This window comes from Synchiropus splendidus, chromosome 15 (assembly GCF_027744825.2).
Source record: "Synchiropus splendidus isolate RoL2022-P1 chromosome 15, RoL_Sspl_1.0, whole genome shotgun sequence".
NCBI classification, from domain to species: domain Eukaryota; kingdom Metazoa; phylum Chordata; class Actinopteri; order Syngnathiformes; family Callionymidae; genus Synchiropus; species Synchiropus splendidus.
In genome coordinates this window covers 6,996,016-7,017,809 of record NC_071348.1, presented here as the reverse complement: position 1 = coordinate 7,017,809, position 21,794 = coordinate 6,996,016, and the positions used below count along the sequence as shown (strand labels likewise).

The following is a 21,794-nucleotide window of genomic DNA, read 5'->3' as shown; positions in this document are numbered from 1 at the left end:
AGGATACAAGCGAGAAAACACTTAGGTTTGTCTCAGCAATGGCCACTGCAGAAGACAAAAGGTAGGAAATCACACATACTAGTCGAGAAAGTAGCTCTGCATGCTGCATCACAGGGTCAACCGGATTCATGCTCAGATAGAGAAGGCGCAAGGACTATAGTTAAGACTCAATGAAGCAGGGATTGGAGGAGTTGGTGAGGACGATGTGAGAGAAGAATGTCTATGAGGCGAAAAAAAGTCTGAGGGCAAGTGGCAGTGGAGTGTGGCAATGGCTGATAGTGGCTATCAGCGGCCGCCACGCTCCAAAAAACAAACCAACGTTGAGATAAAAGCTGCAGCAAGCGCTGTTCTATACATCCGGGCACATATTTTCAACATTCATATCAGTTAACAGCCAGACTGACCAACAAGTCTATCGTCTGAAATGGAGTAAAGCCGTGGATACGCACAAACTGATCTCCATTATCAATCTCTGGTCTGTATTCAGCTATTGCACGCACTCAGGGACTGAGCTCTTGAGCACACACTGGCCACCGCACTGGAGCGTTCAAACCGCCTCTGGACGTCTGCCACGCACCGGCTCGCTCAGTGACGGCTGGAGTGAAGTGAGGGACAGTGGTAGGAGGGGACTCTTTGACTGATAGCACAACAAAGTGGGGTGACAGAGAAAGCAAAGCTGTTTCCCTCATCCGTCCATCATCCTGCGCTGTTTTCGCTCTCCATCTCTGCTGTGCTTCTGGCAGAATCCGAGCTTCCCTCTCTCGCATTCCTCACTTACTCTTTCCACGTCCATCTACGCCACTGCTGTCTTGGCCGGGTGCCTCCTTTGTTTCAATCCTCTCACTGGACATCTGCCTCATTATTTCTGCTCATCCTCACTCCCCATCGATTTTCTTCCTCTGGCGCTCTAAAACTGGTGTCGAACGGAACAAATATGCTGCAACATTTTCTTGTACATCAACGCAGAAACAATCATCTGTTTCAGAGCATGCCAGCTGTAATTCACGTCAAGTTAGAAGCAAATCAAAGGAAGCTATAATGGTTAGATCATGTGACTCAGATGCTATACTCTGTACTGTAAGGAACCTGATAAATAACAGAGTTGAAGTAAATGGATATCCAAAATGTGGTTTACGTCAAATTATTTTTGTTTTCAAATTCACGTGTGCTGAATTCACTTCTCCACCACAGGATGCCATTCACCAGGGGACAGACCTAGAGGGTCCATTCAGACTAGTGTGATGTTGTGCTGAGTCCTGGTCAGGGTTGCAGAGAGTGATGCAGCCTAACTCATCGGACAAGAGGCAGGAATACACCCATTCACTCACACAGGGGCAATTTTAGAACCCTAGTGAGTATGCTTTGGACTGTGGGAGGAAACATAGGGAAAACCCACGCAACCTAGAACCGAACCCGCAACCTTCTTGCCGCAAGCTGAGAGCGGTAACCACTAGGCCAAGTGGGACGGCAGTTGCCAAATCACGTAACAGCTTACATTATGAAAGCAAAATTCAAAACTCTTATTACCATAGCCCTTCAGTAACATATGTGTGGTGTGTGACCGATTCAATGTAATACTGATAAACTGATTCATCAAATCTTGGAACTACTCGGATCAGCGGCACGCTAGCCTGCCCACAGGTGTCAACAGGTCAGTGTCTCAAGGATTTCCAGTCACAGCCAGAGGAAGGAAAGCATAGGGCACACCAACAACAGGATATGAGCTATTTCATTTCCACCGTGGCTCGGAAAGATCTCTGATTCCCAGATGCGCTAGCTTGAAAAACAAGACTCACTTTGACGTAGTTGGCTGACGCTACCTAGAAAAATGGGAAGCTTGATATTCCATATGGATTCATTGTAATAGCTTTGTTATGGAACAAAAGCCGAGATCTTGCTGACATTAAACTTCACTCTAGCTCATGTCACGGATGTCTTGCTGACAGCAAGCGACCCCCACATGACGCAGCTTCCTCTTCCTCCAGACTGCTGCGGTAAACTGAGGATAACTCTTATCGGCTGCATCTGAGCCTCTTTTAAAAACTGGATTCTGTGCACGCATCAAGGCGTGAATAACATTTAGATTCACACAAAACTATGGTAATTAAAAGTCAGACAACCGCTCACACAGTCTTATGCTGGTTCACATGCTCTTAATTTATGTTTTAGCGGCCGAGCTTCTGATCCCCTCGTATAAATCCATTTACCCCGAGGCACTTCTGGATCCTATATAATCTCCTCTTGGAATACTAAACTGGCCATGTCATTGCTAGAAACTGTTTTCATATAAATGAAATCCTCGGCAGTCAGAAATGGCTAAAAGGCACATTCTATCTCGGCAAATCTTTCTATTCAGCGCTGAGCTGAAAGTAAGCAGCAAGAAGGCTCACGTCTGCGCTCTCTGCCCGACTCCTTTGAGAATCAGTGCCAGTGGCAGATACAGCACAGCTCTGGCTCTCATCTCTCACATCACCTCATTTAGACACCTCCTAAGTGCAATCCAATGGCACTTTGAAGTCGGGACAAAGCCGGCGACTGAAAGAAATATATTTTTCTGTTGCAGCTCGATGGGCAAATCCCACTCCATTGTTTCTTCAAGATAATTCTTTAAAAAGTCCATTAAGACACTGTCTTTTGTACAGCCAACATGACTGTGAAAGACTCGCAGCGAGACGACTAAAAGAAACATGTTAATTAAAACCTGAAGTGAAAGTGAGCTTGCATGGACTGAAAAAAATATTGTGTGTCCTTGGAGTCATTCAAAATCGTGTTGTTTTGCTCCACATCTCGACACAGCCTCTGAGTTCACCTGCAACACTCTTGTCTGACCACTACAGACTGCATTCCATTAAAAACACATTTTTAAAATATATTTATTCTCTGTCAATATGCATCTTCCCTTTATTTATTTTAGCAGAAATGAATGCATGTGAAATCTTATTTATTCATATTGTCTTTAAGCTTTGCTTCTACTTTTGGAATTTGGAACGCTGTAAAGACATTCACGAAGAATCAAAGAAAGAAATATATTTAGATATAAATATATAAATATAAATGTATCTTTACCACAGCAAAAAAAGCTGACCTGATTTTGGATCCTCTCAAATTGTTCTGGTGAATCTTTTACACTGAAAAATGTTTTCTCTTCATCTTCAATATATCAGCTCTCATCTCCACTGCCAGCTACCGCTGTAGTTATAGAAAAAAAAACGTTTGTTTGAGACATCAACTGCCTGGTTTTGGTTCTTCAGTCAGCACGTGTTTAATTTTCTTCTGTTTAATTTCTGTCCTTAATTTTCCCAGCATGTATCAAAGGTTGTTGTAATTCAGCAAATGTCCCCAGAAACCTCATAATCCAGACATAATCTCTCACAATCCAAGAGTCACATCAGGGGCATCCTGACAAGACAGGATATAGATATTTTGTTATTGTGTTCATTCAAATATTGAACAAGAATTCAGACATCTTGGTTTCATAAACCAAACAAACCACATTACATTTGTTTGTCGAGAAAAGTATTACATTAAAATAATGGAGTCAAACCGCGGATATCAGAGAACAAGCAATTTTGTCACCACTGCGTCTGTCTCCACTCCGCCCGTCTCCCTTCAAGAATGTTAATGAAAACCGAAGGAAGTGTCCTTCTACATTTCACTAAATAAAGTGCCTCCTTTTTCATCCATCCTGCCGTGTGTCTTCCGTCCCGGGCAGGTGCTTTAAGCCTTGAAACTGTCTTGCCTCAGTCAACCCTTCTAAAATATGACACCGGCTTATCAGGCCCCTGTATCAACTAGATTGAGTGGGGAAAGAAAGGCAAGTGACCCACATTTGTGACACACTTACGTGCAGAAATGGGGCAGCGATAGAAAGGGGAACTGATTTTTTTTGATATGGACTGAAAAGTTACTGGCCGAAACCACCCAGATTCATTTCATTCATAGTCAGAACGCTTCCATTTGGCAGGCCACTTGCACGCTAAGGCCTGGAAGGAGTCAAAATGCTTCACGTACTGCAGGTCTGGAATGGAAAACAAGAGAAGTATTTCACTGGAAGTAATTAAAAACCGAAACAAAACAACAACGAAGTAAACTGAATGAAGGATTTGCAGTCTTTTGATCAATATTCATTTTTTTTTTTTTTCTTCATTTCAAGTGAAGAAAAGAACAAAAAGTGGCTGACACTCTCTCGATGTTAGCTGGTGTTCGTTGCAGCATGTCTTAATATCCTTATTCATTCTTCATCCTACAGAGATTAGGAATGTTGAAAAAACCCTTCTATTTATACCAAGCATCTCCCCAATCTACGTCCATTTGTATGAAAGAGAGCTAAGTCCTTTTCATCATTCCACTTAAGCAAGTGGTCAATTATCACGCAGGACACCATTGAAATATTTCTAAAGCAAAACGCCTGATTTGGAAAAGGGACTCCAGTGTACGTCACTGCCCTTGTTCCCCCAGCAAAATTAACTAAAGAACATTTACCAGAGCAAAAGATGAATATGGAGAAAACAGCAGATTTGACTTTACATAACGAGAAAGTTAAGAAATGACATGAACATACAAATTATCCAATGCTGAAAAACGAAATAAAGGAGGGGAGCATGTTTATGTCTTGTGGTATTGAAGGACCATTAAATCCTGGAATTTAAAGAATACCTGACTCAACATAGCAAATGAATACCTAGAAAATATTTCACCTTCGTAAGTTAGAACTGGGTCTCAACGGCATATTAAGTGCTGGTCAAGGAGTGTAGCCCGTCTGGCTGGGAAAGAGCCTGAGCTGTTGGACTCACCACATGACAAAGGTCAGTGTAGCATCAATCTACTCTGGAGGAGTTGACTCTTTCTCTCTGGAGTTGCCCCAAGTCTGAGGCACCAGCTGGGGTTTTCCCAATGAGCGAAAAGGGTCACTTCCCACTGGTTAAAGGTTGTCAGTGCTTTCACGCTCAACGGGACTTCAGAGCTCCCTTTCTTTTTTGTGTCATCATCTGGAGTACAGGGAAGCGCACCCCCTGGTCACTCCCTAATTCAGATGGGAAACAGCACCGATGAGGGCAGCAAAGGTGTGTGGTAAGGTGCCATTGGGAGGAACGGCTTTGCGGATCTCAACCTGCTCATTGCAGTTCATCCATCACCAATATGTTTGAGCGTAATAGTGTACATGAGCACCTGTGGGACCAGGACAAATCAAATGAGGAGCTGAGCCATCCACGGGTCACCACCATTTATTACTTTTAATAAACACATTTAATACTCACAAAGTACTGAGGGAAATAATGGAGTTCTGCTGAGGTAGCTAGCAGTGAGCTGAGCGGAGTTGTCGGCTAGCCTGTCGGACTCATTTAGGTGAGCTGTATCCTGGGATCTTGTTCACAAGTGAGGGAACGATTAACCGTCATGTGCCTGGCCCACTTATTTCATAGTGTACGAGCATAAGCAGGACATTTCTTGAGGCCCACTTTAGCGATAATAAATAGATGATCTGGTATTTACAGTTTTTGATAAAAAGGTGTTTTCCCTGTCCATCAACAAAGTGATAAGAGACACAAGTATGACATCATTGTCAAGTCAGGGATGAAACAAGAAGGCTTTTTCTCTCAAAGACAACTTGTCTTCGCTGGAGCATCAAAGTCTTTTGGCTGACCGCCCGCCCGCTTTTGAAAAGGCTCTCTGGGGAACACAGCCACCTGGCTTGGAACAGCGATGGCAGGCAAATCATAGCAGCACGGGTTTTTCTCACTTCTTTCAGTATCAAAAAAAAAAAAAAGGAAAAATGCCGCATGGACTTGATTGTCATGGCAACTGGGCTTGGTTCGGGAGGAGAAAGAAGACGGCGCGTGTATGGATTGTTGTGCAGTTGAATCATAGTGCGACCCACAAGTTTAAATGTCACGTCAACAGATAAGTCCTAGTTTAAATGTCCAAGCAATAAATTCTGCGCAGAAATTGATCACACATGATCAAAATCTAATCGAGCAAATCAAAGACCGAGATAGTTCATTTATAATGTCAGACCTTCGATCCAGCAGTCAGCCTTAATCCAACACAACATTGATGAGGCTCTGTAAGGAGTTTTGGACCTCCAATTTGTGACACAGAAACACTTCTGACCACAGCAGCTGTTGGATAAAATTGAGTCCGCTGAGATAAAATCAATTTAGTTAAGAAATATCTATGATGATTATAAATATATGCAGGTCGTTCGAGGTTAACGCTTCTGGCAGTTACATTACATTTCTTTCCTGGGTTCGCTCGCCTGCCCGCACAGATTTCTCCACAGCAAAGACAAACCATGAAAGTCGTCTTTCATCCACACGCAGATCCTTCCTGACAGCTCACCGCAGTGACCTACGCCATACTCTTAAATCTATTCAAATCACCACTGGGTCACTATGACAACATAAATACTCCGAACCAGAAGTCAATAAATTACTGTCACACGTCTTTTACAGGATGTGGACTCTGTCTGTTATGAAATGAAGGAGACGATTACTTTAAAAAGCTATTAAATCAAACAAATGGTTTTTGTCTCCCGTCACTTGAAATATATACACTCTCAAAAAGAAGTTTGAGGACCTTTTGCCACAACTTAAAAATGATGGATTTGAAAATTTGCCAGAATAATTTTATTGAGTCAAAAGAAAATTTTAGTAGCAGTCAATTTAAAAAAAATTTAATTGTCTAAACGGTTGCCTGAATGTTTTATATTCAAACATTTTTTGTATGTATTTTTAAGTATTGATTTTCCCCTCGGGATGAAATCATTATTCATAACTCACCTGAGAATTTCATTCTATTTATTTAGGCCACGATCCATCGACACACTTTGTCAAAGTAACTGGATGTATGATTGATTATATGACATTGCAATATATAATATTTGTTCAAAAAAAAAAAAAAATAACACAATCCTCACTCCCATGTGTTATGTACTGACAAGTGAAAAGTGGACTTTTGTGTCTTCTACTCACACCGAAGCCTTCTGCATTGAATGCTAACACATTATGTCTTGTGAAGTGAAGCACAATGGGCATCGCGCCATGTAAAAAGAAAGACTCGTGAAAGAGGTTTGGTTGAGTAAGCCATGGGATGGCGCTCCTTCTGTTCAACATGTAGCAACGTTTTAACTGCTGTCTAAGGCCCCTTAAACAGTCGTGCTTTTCAGTCATGTGACTTCCTGGCACTGTCAATTAGGAGGGGAGCCACGTAACGGGTTAAAAATAGCAACTGGCAATTAGAATTGCTGTAATGCGACTAAAAAGGTTGCGGGCCGTTTCAGAAAACTATTCTTGAGCTATGAAATTTAAGCACAATAATCGTGCAATAATTCAGCTGCACTAGCAAACAACAGATCAGAGCACACTAAAGAATCCTAAAAACAAAAAAATCGACACTTTGTTTCCAAGTTGTCAGAGTAGCGTCCACTCATGAGCTAGATCAAATGCTAATGTGGCATGGAGCATGTAGGTTTATTGTGTTCTATGATGGTTTTTTTTTGACTCCAAAGTGGCAACAACTCACTGCTGAATGCTTGCTGGCAAATCGTAGCTAGATGCAGAAATAAGACGCCAAAGTGTGTGTTCTCCTCAAACTAGACAAGAGTATATTCCATATGCCACCATCAGTGACAAATGGCGTCAGAAGAAGGATGCAAATGGGGTGAGAAGAACCCACGGAAATGATCTGTGCCAAAGACCCGAAAGCTGGTGAAGCATGAGAGCCAGTGAGTGTTAAGCATGGCTGATTGAGCGGAGCATAAGGGTCCGCTTCCTAGAAAGACGGGGAAATGTGAACGTGCCTTGCGCATGGATGTTCACTGACTGCCATACCAATGAGCCAGCTCTTTGGCGTGGAGACCTGACTTCGTATTCTCCACTCTTGAATCAGAAGTGCGCTGGTAACATCAGACAAATGAAAGATTGTCCATCCACGCCCGACACCAAGCCACTAGATTCAGAAAGGATCTCACAGTCCTAACAAATACCTTCCCTTTCATGCAGACGCTGAAAATAATGTTCGTATCAGACTTAATCAGTGATACAAAAACAACGGCAGGTGTAGCGAGGATCTAAATTTAGCTCCTGAGTGCATCTTATTATTCCCACAAAATCTATTTCGCGACAACAATAGCTAATCATCACATCCGCAGGCAGCAACAATAGCACCAGTCAAACTGGAGGAGCTCAACAGAGAAAGTTCTATTGTACTCAACAGCCACGTTAAATCTGCATCACCGTCACACTTACAGTTCTCTTCTGCTGATCAATATTTCATAATGAACCGTCCTTCGCGCTGTAGATGCATCATTGCATTCCTCATCCTTGAATCAGATTATACATTCTGTTCATATTCAAAAGAGCTGAACAAGACAGATGAAGTGGCATAAATTGATTCAATTTCACCTGAAACACGCTTGTCTTTGCTACAACTGTCACAGTTTTAACACCCCCACATCCCCCCGCACACACACACACACGCTCAGCACTTAATGTCAAACTGGATTCACAGCGAACCATGTCATCTGAGAGGAATCAGCATAATCGTTTTTGAATAAGAGGCCAGGAATCGGCGCGGTAGAGGTGATATAAATACCTGAAACCCAGAGACAATGAGTTGCTTCATCATTCTCTTTACTGCTCTGTCATATTTCAACGACCCACAGCAAGTGAGGGAGTCGCGTGGATTACAGTGGGTTATACAGTAGATTCACATCATACATGAATTTTTATCACAGCAATATAATTCCCATACTAAGCTACTTGTGTATAGCAATTTAAAAAAAAGAAGGTCAACCAATAATGGGACCTCAAACGGATATTGTCGTGAATTTGGTTAGCACTGTGGTATTCTGATTTATTGGTTGAAAATGTTAAACATAAGTGCAAACCTTTATGAGGTAAATGAACAGATAATAGATACAGAGCATGCTGAAAAACGTAAACGTTCACTTAAATAAAATGTATTTATAAAGCATTCTCCCTTCAGAGGATTTCCAAGCTACCGTACGACTCAGACTTTTTTCAAGGCTATGAATGTGGCAAAGAACTAGCTCTCACAGACTGAGCCCAGAAAATTATCATTTCCAGACGCACAAAGCTGCTCATCTTCGCATGCTTTTTCTAACGCTTTTCAAGCAGTGTTAAGCTCCTCTTCCGTCTCTGGCAACGTTTATTTAATCCTTACTTAATCATTCAACCTAATTGACATGACGTAATCTCTTTTCCAAGAAAACCTTAGAAACATCACTGAGGAAACTGCTCAGAAAATGAGTCTCAGAAATATATACACGATAGGACAGGGAAAATCAAAAGATTTAGGAATCCAACGATATTCAGTCGTGCAGGAATGTCTCCCGTAAACTGCTACATCCAAAGGCAACAAGAATCTGTGTTTCTGGAATTAAAAAAAAAAGAAACTTGAAACAAATCATGTCATGAAGTGAAATGTTAGGGCTGGGAGAATACACATTTGACCTGATTCCATATTTTCTTGATACATGGGTGCAGATTCTAGTTTATATTTTGATTCTTTATTCGATTTAGCAACGTGAATCCAGCAAAAAGTCATAGGTTTACATCTGACAAGAGTTGGTGTTTGAAAATAAAAGTCTTTAAACTTGAGTGTTTGACGCACTTGAGCTTTGCTTCCCAACTGTTTACCTGGAAACAGCTATTACGAGCTGCGTCACAATGTGGGGAAAAAACAACAACTTTGGGCTGAATTCATATTGTCACAAAAAAAAACACATTTGAGAATCAACTATTTTTTCACCCAGCCCTATTGTCTGGTACAAAGCCAAAGAAGGTGCAGGGCAGCAGGCAGGTCTGCAGCATCACAACAAGCAGTGTGATTTTCTGGAGACTTTGTTTTGTCATTTTTACAATGTGATGTAATTTTTTTAACAGTAATAACATTGCTCACCATATATGAATATTAATAGCATATTAAATATATAATAATAATAATAAATGCGGATCATGGCAGATAATGATGATGTCATAAATGCCCATATCGGCACAGATAAATCGGCCTGCTAATCGATCGGTGCAGTCCGACGGCAGATTCAATTTGGGGAACACATTAAGCATCAATAACAAATTATGCGCTAATCTACAGTTATCATCTGTTTAGAGTGAACTTCCGGTGACCTTTCCAGGTCAAAATAAGTAGTTTATTTATGGTGATATATGATGTAACATGTTTTTAACTGCCCCCCATTTGTAATATTAGAACGGTCCTCACACCGTCCAGCTCATCTCTTCTCCCCGTCGATTAAAGCAGTCAACCTCCCAGCTGCCATCAGCCACCTGCACCTGTCTGTGCTCGATATATATTAGATCATTACCCTGCGACTGCAGTTCCTATCAAGCTCTGATAACACCCCTGATCATTCATGAGAATTCAGAAAGAGCTGATTTTCTTTTACAGTCCAAAAAGCTTTCTGCTGCATCATCAATCTCATTTAAACACCACACGACTGCCTGAGCTTATCAGTCCTATCCAGCAGCCTGAGCTCCTCGACTGAGCTCGGCAGTTAGAGCTGCTGCCATCATGAAGCCACCTCTGCTACCCCGAGCTGCTGAGATTAACCGTGCTGGCACTAAAACTATTTACTGCCAAACGGATCGAAATTGACAAAAAGCCCTCTTTCCGGACTTGCGGATGCTAGCCTTGTCGACATAGTTGTTTAGTCGAGGAAATGAACAGAAATGTGTTCTTCTCTCCACTTAAGCTTTTGCTTTGTGTGCGGTTGCTCGAGCATGCATCTGTTTACCGCCAGACAAGTGGAGTGGGGTAGAGAGGAAGTTCTAATCAGAATTCAAAGAGTAAAACAGCGCTAACTCAAGCGAAAACAAAGCACTCTGACACTCTCTCACCCAGGAAGTGCCAGTCGAGTACGGTTCCCCCCTTTTGGTTTTCGACTCCGCGCTGTGACAAGGAGCATTTTCTCTTTCGACATGCAATCCAGACCGCCTCCCTCGGCCTGGGCCTGATTGAAGCAGACCGTTCGACATCTAATATCCTATTTAAGGACTGATGTCCCGAGCCAAACTATTCATGGCACCTAATAAAAGCAGCAGGACGGAACACAGCAAGCCATGTTTTGCATTTCATACTCAGAACATTAGCTCTCCTTAAAAGAAAAAAAGACAGAGGCAGAGGCACAAGTGTCATAATACTGAAGTGCTGCCCTGATAATACATCAAGTTTTATTATAATCATTTAAATTGACAGGAATCCATTCAACCTAATGAATAATGCTAGAGGTCAACAGGCATGGTACATGGTTCTAAGACAGGGGTCTTTAAACCGGAGCTCAAAGGGCCAGGGTGATGCAGGTTTATGTTTAACCAATGAGGCGTCAAGCAAAACCAAGTGAATACAGTGTTCAGAGACTTGACTGGTGAAGCTGTGTGTGCTGGATAGGTTGGATCAAAAACATGCACCGATATCCCCTCAGTTCTGTTTCCTTTTTTCTGCACTGCCAATGTTTGGCTAGCTGGCACAAAAGATGAAGTGGGGTCTCGGGTGCCAGGCTTTGACTTGGCAGGGTCACAATTCAATTTCACAAGATTGGCTGTAGATTTATGTCTCGCCTTTCACTTCCATATAATGCTGACGGAGGTGGCGCGGGTCTGAGTAATCACAGCAAATTGCTGTGTTGGGGGTTCTGATGTGTGAAGCAAATGAAGTGGTTGATTGTTTTTTATTGGAGGATATAACCGGTAGGAGGTTTGAAATGAACCTAAAAGACGATTTGCCATGTAAAGACACACCTGAGCTGCTCCCGCTGTCTGCTTTTTTCATTTAATTTGATGTATCTCTCGTGCTGTTTGTCTTCTCAACTGCCAACACAGGACACATTCATGGACAGAAGGAAACAATGACATCAATATGAAAGCAGTAAGATTCACCAGAAAAAGTGCGGGGGACGGAAGAGAATGTGACATTTCCAAGGTGTGTGCTGTCGCATGGCAACAAAACCAAAAGGCTCTTAATTTGGATTTCAGCTAGTCCTCCTCTTTGCTCCTCCTCCTCCATGTTGGATCCACCATCTGAGGCAAAATGTATTTTTAACCACTTAAGAGAAGCACCTGTTCCTTGTTGGCCATGAGGGGAATACTTGTGTGTGTACGAGCTAACTGCTGGCCCCGTGCATGAGTGCATTCACATTATACATTTGCTTCAAATTAGCGATCAGACATGGAAATGTGGGCCAACCAGATCTAATGGTTACCATGGCATTGCACCGGGGATATGTAAAGCAGTCAATACAGAGGAGGTGCCACATTTGCTGTGTGTCAATGCAAAAATAAATTGTGCACATAATTGACTAAAAGCCATTTTAAGCACCATCCAAAGCTACAGAGCTGCCATTTTATTGAATATTTAGTGGTGTTTCTGATCTGTATCCAAGTCGCAGCGCAATCTATTGATGAAAACAGCAGCATGCAAGGTGGAGCTGCCCTCCCTAAGCTAAAGTAGCTAAACAAGGAAGGAGAAACTAGGAAGCAATTGGTGCTTCATGACAATGATGATGACAAAAGAACCCAAGGACTAAATCCCACTCTCATCTATGGCCATCCTCCCCTGGTCTGTTCCATCAATTCTCCAGGAGGCATCGGTAAACTTAGTTCTTAAATTAGTTCCACAAGCAGCAGCCATGTTCCGGCCATTTTATTGATGATGATGATGATGTTTCTTTTGGGATTTTTCTATTAAAAACCACATTAATGATACTTGTTTTCCTCTTGAGTCCACTTTGTTTTATCAGGTGTGAGCACAAGATATTCCTGGCATGGAGGATGAGCTTCAAGCTGGATGCTGGGACAGAATCTGTGGGAGGTGTCCCAAGATTATTGGGGTGCATCACTGACATACAGATCTACGGCAGATTTTTTTTAACTTCATGTATGTGGTCGCCCACAAAATAATAATAAAAAAGCTTAAATTCGGGACATATATTACTGTATTATGTACTATTATTAAAACAAGTTGATATGATATGGCCGTACTTTCATTGGAAATTTTCTATCTTGTTTTTAGATTGCACATCACATATCTACAATGTCAACAGCTTTTTTTTTTTTTTTTTTAAATAACTCACTAGCACGACTTGAGTCTAGTTCCGGTGCTCGTTTAAGTTGGCATGACAAACTTCTATGTGATGAGTGTGATAGCACTATACATAAATTTCATTCAGTTATTTAATACAACTAAAGAAAGAGTGATCACCAATTCATTTCTAATATTTGAATAGGGATCAAGAAGGTCAAGAACCTCTGCTCTTTGGATAGGAATGAAATTTGCTTCTCATTGCATGACAATTTACACATTTCTGATATTAAGACATGCGAATAGTAACCGTAAATGATGTGCATTTGTGACATATAAAGCATACGTTTCCGTCATAAACATAAATATTAGCAATGCAGCTCTTTACGGTTAATCTGCTGCCCCCTTCTACATTCATAGTCAGAACTACATTCACAAGACAAAAAATAGGGATCCATCCATGGTATTTTAGATCACCCAATATTGTTGGTCAACATGAATAAAATGTCTTCCTTATGCTCATAACTTTGGTGGTGATGCTCTGTATGGTACTTCATCACAAACTGTGTCAGATGTCTCAATTAAAATGGCCGCTTGTGATTGCCGGCTTTGAAAACACCAATTTTTTCATCACCATCTGATTGTATTTGCTTGACAATTACTTTTCAATGTCAGGCTTGTGTTGACCCCCCCAGGCTTTCAAATAAACCATCCATAAAAGCAAAACGAACACAACAAGCACGTCATTGTGATGGCTGGAAGGTGCCAACAAAGCAGTGACCTAATTATAAATAAACTGAATAAAAGGTGGACGTTGAAATCCACATATTCGACACCTGTTTTGCAACACAGGTGAAAGAGAGATTATGTAAAACCCACCAATGTAGGACATCCGCCTTCAATGCTAGTATTGTTCCCGCTCCTGTCTTGTGTGTCGGCCAGTGATGGGATTCAGGGCTGAATGGATCTTATTACAGTAAAGCTGAGCTGTAGCCATTCTTGAGTCACTAACAAAGACGCGCGCAACTATCAGTGACAGCCTTTTCTGTCAATGGAAATTCGGAATTCCTTAAGATCCTCAAACTGGCTTGCTATTTTTTACCAATAGGAAGAGTGGCGAAATCAAATCAGATTCATTTTGAAGCATGTGCCCAGTAAGATGTGAGAACACCATGACAACATTGCTAGCTATGACAGGACTAAATAAAAACACAGTCCAAATGACTGGATGAACACCAGTGGAACGTTCTGAAACTGACCATTTTAAATCACTTCAGCTATTGCAGTGCGTTATGGAGGTTATGGAGCTTGCTGTGTTATTTGTGATTGAAACAAGGAGCAGAATCCTAGAATGCCATTGCTGGCCAACCAGAGAGAGGGCCAGTGTCTGAGGCGGAAGACCAGCAGCTGGGAGCAATTGCTGTTAGCTGTTTGTCCAGAGAGACCACCCTGCTGCCCCTCTCAGTTTACACACCTCCCCAGTGACCTACAATCCTACCATCAATCCATCTATCAGCTGAGAAAAAAAAACAACGATCCAAACATAGAAACAAATATTAAAAGTTCTCGCCAACTATGCCACTTTGTGGTTAAAAACAGACTGGCTAGTACCGTTCTGCTCTGGCTCTGAAGAATCCATGGAATGCTTTTACTCTGCGGGCCATCAGTCGGAGTCTCGCAAACATGAGCAACGACTGGACAGTGCATCGCGGCTTGTTTAAATTGGTCTGCTGAGCAGATGTGCGCGACCAAGGTGGACGAGCGAGAGCGAAAACACCAGCCATGACAACTTTATAAACCCACACATACACGGATTACTGCGCACAGCGGGCGCGCTGGAATACAGCCCGCCTATATGGCCTCACACTGGTTCTCACACGGCTCTCTGCTCGGTAGCAATTTGATTTAGTAAATGTGCAGCCGGACTGACCCCGCATGAGCCCCTCACTGATCATTATGGCTGACTAATGACAGCGGTACAGGAAGTAATGATGAATTGGTGCCAACGGGCCTCCCTCAATTCTCTCACACTCTCTGCTTGTTATCTCTGACCTCAGATAAACACACACACCCTTTTCGATTACACGCACAGGCAAGATAGACATCAAAGAGGGTTTTTTTCTTCTTCTCTTTTGCTTCCTGTTAAAAGGCAATTGTTTTCTTAAAATAGCAGATTAGATTCAAACTCATCATCTGAAAAACCTTCATATTATTATCTCACTTTATTAGCGTGCACCCAGATGAACCTGCCACAGAACAGTTAAAGACACACCAGAAAAAAGCCTGTAAAGCAAAGCAAAATAAAACTATAAATATGATATGAGCACATGCTTTTAAAGTGAGGCAGTCACATGACTGGTTAGACAGTGTCAGATTTCACCACACATCCCAGTTTATTACTGAGTCAAACAATGGTTTATTCTCAGGTGTAAAGTGAGTCAATGCAGGTGGACTTTTTGTCCGAATGCTTTATAGCAGCACCGGTGCTGTATTACATACTGCATATATCAAATAGCAAGAGTTAAGTTTGCAGAACTTGGCAACTCACCTGAACTTTATTTCGTCATCGATGCTGTGCTAGCGCACGCAATATTCAAAAGCTTCAGTTAGACACCGCACTCTGCATCACCGGACTCTGGCTCAATTTGCGAGCCGCGAACATGGCGCCGCATGTAACAGCCAAACGGCACACAACTGCATATTTCCCCCGGGACTGAAAGGCGCTCCAAAGCTGTTGGCTGGGTTAATAAGCAGCCTTTTGCTAACAAGTTCAATTTGAAAGAGGTGGATTTCTAATTTGCTCCAGTAACTCCCAGCTGGAGGTGTGGGAACTACTAAACAATGGCAGGTAGTTTCTTGGTGCTTCATGTTTTGGCACCAGATTTCCAAATCCAGAATTTTAAAAGACCCCTTAATCATTCACACACTGTCGCACATTCACACATTTAACAGTTCTATAACTTCAGAAAAATATCAGTGGCGTAACACTTGCTGTGCACCCATGTCAATGTTCTTGTTGCTCAATGTCAATATGACTTAGCTTAGATATATATAAAAATAGCTTTACAATGCTAATAGCTGAGCTCTTAATCAACCCTGGTGATAACTGGTTCGACCAGTTCCCTCAGCTGGTTAAAAGTTAAATGTCTCATCAGTATCCAAATATCAAACATAAACAAGTGACTTGAATTATTATAGAGAACTATTCCACAGCTTTTCAAGAATTTTTTTTTCTTTTTAATGTGACTGTCTCTGATTTCCTCCCAGATACATGGGTTGAATAAGTACTCCAAAATGTAAACTGTAGATATGAGTCCTCGATGTTTGTGTAAGATGCAGTAAACGAATGAATACATGATGGAAGCGAACTTACACAACATTTAGTTTATTTATGCTAATATAAATCTAAAGTGCAACCATTTAAAAAGCCAACAAAATTTGCGGAGTTCTTATTAATGACTGTTCATCTTCGTCGCCTTGGTGAAAACCTCAGCCACAATTTGCAGTGTGAGTGCAGTGGTGGTGGAAGCTCGATTTCATTCAGCCGCTCGAAAGTTGTGCCCTTTAGAGTACCGGGGTAAACAAGGTGCTTCATCCCGAGGCAGGTTGAAAAACACTTCTTGGCATCACTGCCCATGTCAAACACTTTTCTGAGAAGCAGCTCTGTATTCTCAATGAACACCTTCAGGACTTTTCTAAAAGTTTTTTGTGTGGATGAAGTTTACTTTAAATGTCAAAAATTTATGGACATTTTCCAGCCATAGTCAGGTGAATATCAGTTGTTTTGTGTGTAAATGAATCACACGTCTATATATATATATAAATTTTTTGTTTTTTTTCTATTTAGGCGTAAATACCAAAATAAAGAAATATGTACCGACCTTATTCTGGTCGGTCCAATACAGGAAGTAGCCTTTTGGGTCGACGGTGAGTATTACTGGCGTCACTGTGGTTGAATCCTGATGAGAAAAAAAGAGGAATTGAATGAATAGTTACACACACAGACACGCATCAATCATGCCATATGTTAGGACATTATTACAAATGTACTGTATTATGATAATAATGATTAATAATTTGATTTATACTGAGCAGCGACCAGAAGTCGTGGACACAGACAAGAACACTGTTTGGTGATTTCAAAGCTCAATGTATACATTTTTCAAATCCCATAATGCATGCTGTTTAAATGCCCAGCATGCTAGACGTTCGCTTCACCAAAATTTAAGCTGTGCAGGTGTGTGCGTAAGATCATGACCTACATGTTGCCTCACAGCTGATGTTTCCATCTCTGCCAGACAAATGTTTTTTACATACACGCAGCCACCAGCCTTGCACGCACACACACAAACACACAGCGACCCTGAGGCGTACATGGCAACGCCAGATATTATTGGAGCGTCTAAAAAAAGACAGAGCCTTGGCTTTTTCGGCGTCCGCCGTGGCCGTGTTTCGGCAGCACAGTAGCATATTGTCCTCTTCAATCTGCCATGGCAGCGAGATCAGAGAGAAGCGTATTCGCTGCAGAGTGAGGAGAATCTTCAAAGTGCCTGCATGTTGCTTCTGATGATTCCCTATCACAGCGCTGCGAGATAAAGCTAATGGTCTGCTTTTGCTACATCCTTCTGATAGTCTGATGAAACCCCAAGCGACTCCTGTAAAGGACATCAACAATGGATACACAGCAAAGCAGTGCAAACTCTGGTGATCACAGCACGGGGTTCGTTCAAAACCCTGAACACTGATCAGTCAGGACAGTAGCAGTAGCCGCATTAGCTTGCTGGTTCAAAAATAATGAGGTGTCTTGACCAAGTATTGACTCTTCTCCTAGACTTATTTCTCATAGAATTTTGCTCAAAAATATGTTGCCACTCCCCTTCGATGTCCAACCACCAAACTCAGTAACTCGATGACTCATACTGGAGAGACACCAAACTTTTTTCTACACAGAAAGACACTACATAACTGAGTCCATTTATCTGCGCGCCAGCAAATGACCACAGGCGCACAAGAGCATGTCGCAAGCATGGTTTATCCAGGTCACGAAGTAGTAAGGTAGGAGCCCATGACAGGTTCAGCAACGCCTCTCCTTGACCCACTCTTTTTCTGTGTGATAATTAAAGAACTGAACCTATTCAAGTCTGCTTGTCCTGGTCTGCATTTGGGTCCAACTATAAATCCTGTATGACAGCAGATGCAAATGAAAATGTTAACCTTGATTTGCACACAAGTAAAATGAAACACAAATAAACAAATAAGTACAAATCCAAGTATCCTGTCTTTAATAGAAACACACAACATTTGTACCAAAAATATATACATAATTTTTATTATACACTTATATAAATCTTCATTTCTATCTGCTGATAGTTTACAGTGGTGGCGCATACTGCACATGAAAACTATTGGATTTTCATTAAAAGAGCTTCTGAAAGCCCAACTATTTCATAAAGCTTGTGATTCTCATCATCATTACACTCTGCTTCACCCAGTGTCTTGAAGCCTTCGCCAATGCGACTTATTAATTTTCTATAATCACGGGAGGCAGCCCGACGACTAGTAATTCTCAATTATGGAAATTGCAATAAAGACAACTCTTTATTGGCTTTAAAAGGAAAAGCGAGGGGGTTTCAAATTTCCATAGGAGCCATGACAAATGTATAAGCTTTCAGAGAGAAAAAGGACGAGGCAGTCTATATCAGAATACATACGATGTTCATGAATGAATGATGAGAAATAAGATTTAACATTGAGTTATTTACTGTAATTAAATAACCAGTGGCATATCTCGAGTCAGCCACACTTTCAAAGGTAAGTACATCAGCTTCCATCACACAAGAAACTATTTATTTATTTATTTATTTTTCATAAAAAAATAACTTAAGACTGCCTAGTCTACACCAATGGTGCGACACCGGGAGTCAAACTCAGGCATGCAAGGGTTCAAAACGTAAATGAAGAACATTATTTACAGACCGGTCAATACCTGGCACTCCTTTAACCAGAGATAAGAGTCTAAATGGAATGCAATATCAAGTTCCGTTTTTATTCTTAGAGGCCCTTTTTCACAGGTCAGACTGACAGAGGACCTAATGTCGGGTTCAACTAATGCAAGGTTTGTTAAAAATAGCTAGTCTCTTTCGGGCCCCATAAAATGACTGGGTGGGGTGGGTTAGGCCCACGGGCCTTGAATTGGACTCTGTTGGTGTAGCTGAATGCTTAAAATCTTTTTGTCTCCAATTCTAACGTACAGTAAGAAGCCTGTTGAACAACGATATGTGCCAAGGACCCACACAACGCAGACAACAGTTACACTTTGAAAATCAAGAATGTAGCATGGATTGCCATTGATGAATTTCAAGGAAGCTTCAAAAAGCTTCACATGGAGATATGCGATTTCAAAAGAAGGAAGTTCTTGGTTGCAAAAATGCTTGATCGATACCCATCAAACACTTTCTGATCATGCCTTTAATAACGGCATCCTTGAATGTTCATCTTTTTTATTTCAAGCAAAATATTGAAAAATAAATGAGGACATTTCACAAGGAAGTACAATTCCCTGCCAATTCACAACCGGCACTGCGAGCGAAAATGATCTTTGATGTCCGCGAGACAAAGAATGAAGACAGTTGGGAAACTCAGACTTGGCTTAATGGTGTGAGAGCTCTCGTTTTCACCAGCTTCTTCCTTAATGTCCTCACTCTCGACGGCTGCCACTACAAACACATTAAGTCATTAGGGTCTCTTAGCAAAGACTCTCTCAAGGGAACGCACATTTAAAACTGACTACTTTTATCGCTGTTGATTTTCTGGGATCTCCAAAGCGGGGCTTTTAACTGTCAACTCTGCATTCATCATAATGACTGCAGATGCTCTTCATTCACTCAAGTATTGGGACAAGTGAGCGACATGACAAACACCAATTATTTTTTCAGTGGAGCGGCAACATTTCGGTTAGCCACATGGGGGGAAAGGGGGAGATGGTGTCTTCTCTCTCAGTGCTAATGACATATTTTATTACTTTTATGGGATTTTCAACTCCCCTACTGGGCTTCCTAATGTCCTGCAGCCAGAGGAGCATACCAACACTGTCAGCTGACTTCTGACAGAAAACACAGCATTTGACAGACTCAAATTGCCTTCATCTATTTTGTGTATTTTTATTTTGGCATGTACGAATGCTACTTGATGAAAGAACCACTAACACCAGTCTCCCCTACATCCATGTCACTCGCATAAATGAGACAAAAATACAGGGTGGCGACATCAAAGTTTTAAATATTGCTTAAATAAATTGACACCACAATCTTGCAAACAGAATAGTGTCATCATTGATATAAAAATAAAAAAATAATAATAATATAAATAGATGAATTTTTCATTTGCTGGTCTCTAATTCAATCCTCACCCTCCCTGTTTTCATTCTTTTATGTTCCACTTCATAAATGATAGAGAGGAAAGGGGAAGGAAGAAGTGCCTGGGAACACAGCGAATCTGCCTGTATGAGTGTGTTTTTCAAGGGTGTGTATGTCACTGGTAGGGCTTGTTGGGCATTTGGTTTTGGACACTGGCCCACATGGACAAATGACAGTACACAAATAAGCTTTTCAAGGGAAACACCTGACTCCATTCTCACACCGACAGATCTTTCACATGTCAAACCAGAGCTTAAGACTGGTTGTTCAGCATGTCAATCGGGGGGTGGGCTTTGTGGATGGGTCAAGGAATCGAGAACAATTTAACATAAGCATAGACATTGAAGGTTAAACAGTCAAAACTACTCTCCCAAAACGGGGCTCTCATTTCTGAGTTGGGTTGTATGACCACATGCATTTTGACACAGCCCTTGCATGTGTCCTCCATGATGCCACACACATATTTGGCCAAAATGGTTTTATGTATTGGCTCATAAATGTGGAGACACAGCTGAGAATCAGATTCTTCTCACCTGTGCCTGTGAGATCACAAGTGTGCGCTGAAGATAGATGAGTAAAAACATTTGAATTAGGTAATTGGTTTAACGTATTGAAACAGTTTCAGACAATATCGATTAGAATTAGAGCGCCAGGCTTCCGCTGTTAGGAAACTGCCTCTTTCCTGCTCTCCAATAGACCAATGAATGGGAACGGAAACCTATATATATATATATATATATATATATATATATATATATATATGCTATTCATTCTCAGGTCTGAGCACTTTGAAGATTGCCCATCATTATGTTGACGTATATAAGGGTGATGATTGACAGTGAGGGTGAGAAATGCTCTTGAAGCCGTCTGCAATGACCAAATTCACACTGCATTGAAAACCGTCATCGCCATCTGTGCTGTGGTTGAATCACCTGAGACACATGTATAAAACATCATTCTGCAAAGCCACACAGACAGGACCAGCTACACCGACGGTGAGGCAAATGGGAGATTGTTGGACTCGCGAAGGTGTTCAGGAGGTCAGGAGGCTTTGAAAGAACAAGTGACAACATGTCAAACCATGGATTAAAAAACCACAGCTCCAAGTCACTGCAGGATGATTAGAGGATGTGATGAGCCAAGGTGCGCTGGGGCCATAAACATTTGTTGACCAGCAGCAAAATCAATTACAACCAAGGTCATTTCTCCAAAGCTAGACTTGCAGGAGAGTGGCTGGTGGATAACAGGCACCATCAGTTGATGTTAAGCTCTTGCCCGCGGTGTCACTCCAGTCCCATATGTGCGAATTATTTTTGTTCACTG

At 41.6% G+C, this 21,794-nt stretch overlaps 1 protein-coding gene across 8 annotated transcripts in view; it reads right to left on the bottom strand.

Moving 5' to 3' along the window:
* The window catches only part of LOC128771889 (1-phosphatidylinositol 4,5-bisphosphate phosphodiesterase beta-1), a 154,679-nt gene that overhangs the window by 79,731 nt on the left and 53,154 nt on the right, over positions 1-21,794 (bottom strand). For all 8 annotated transcript variants that reach the window (XR_008416689.1, XM_053887725.1, XM_053887724.1 and 5 more), the window contains one exon: positions 16,938-17,015. Coding sequence is in view for 2 of the 8 variants with exons in the window: in XM_053887722.1 (XP_053743697.1) it covers positions 16,938-17,015 (78 nt within the window). In the remaining 6 variants the exon portion in view is untranslated. The remainder of the gene's footprint in view (positions 1-16,937; positions 17,016-21,794) is intronic.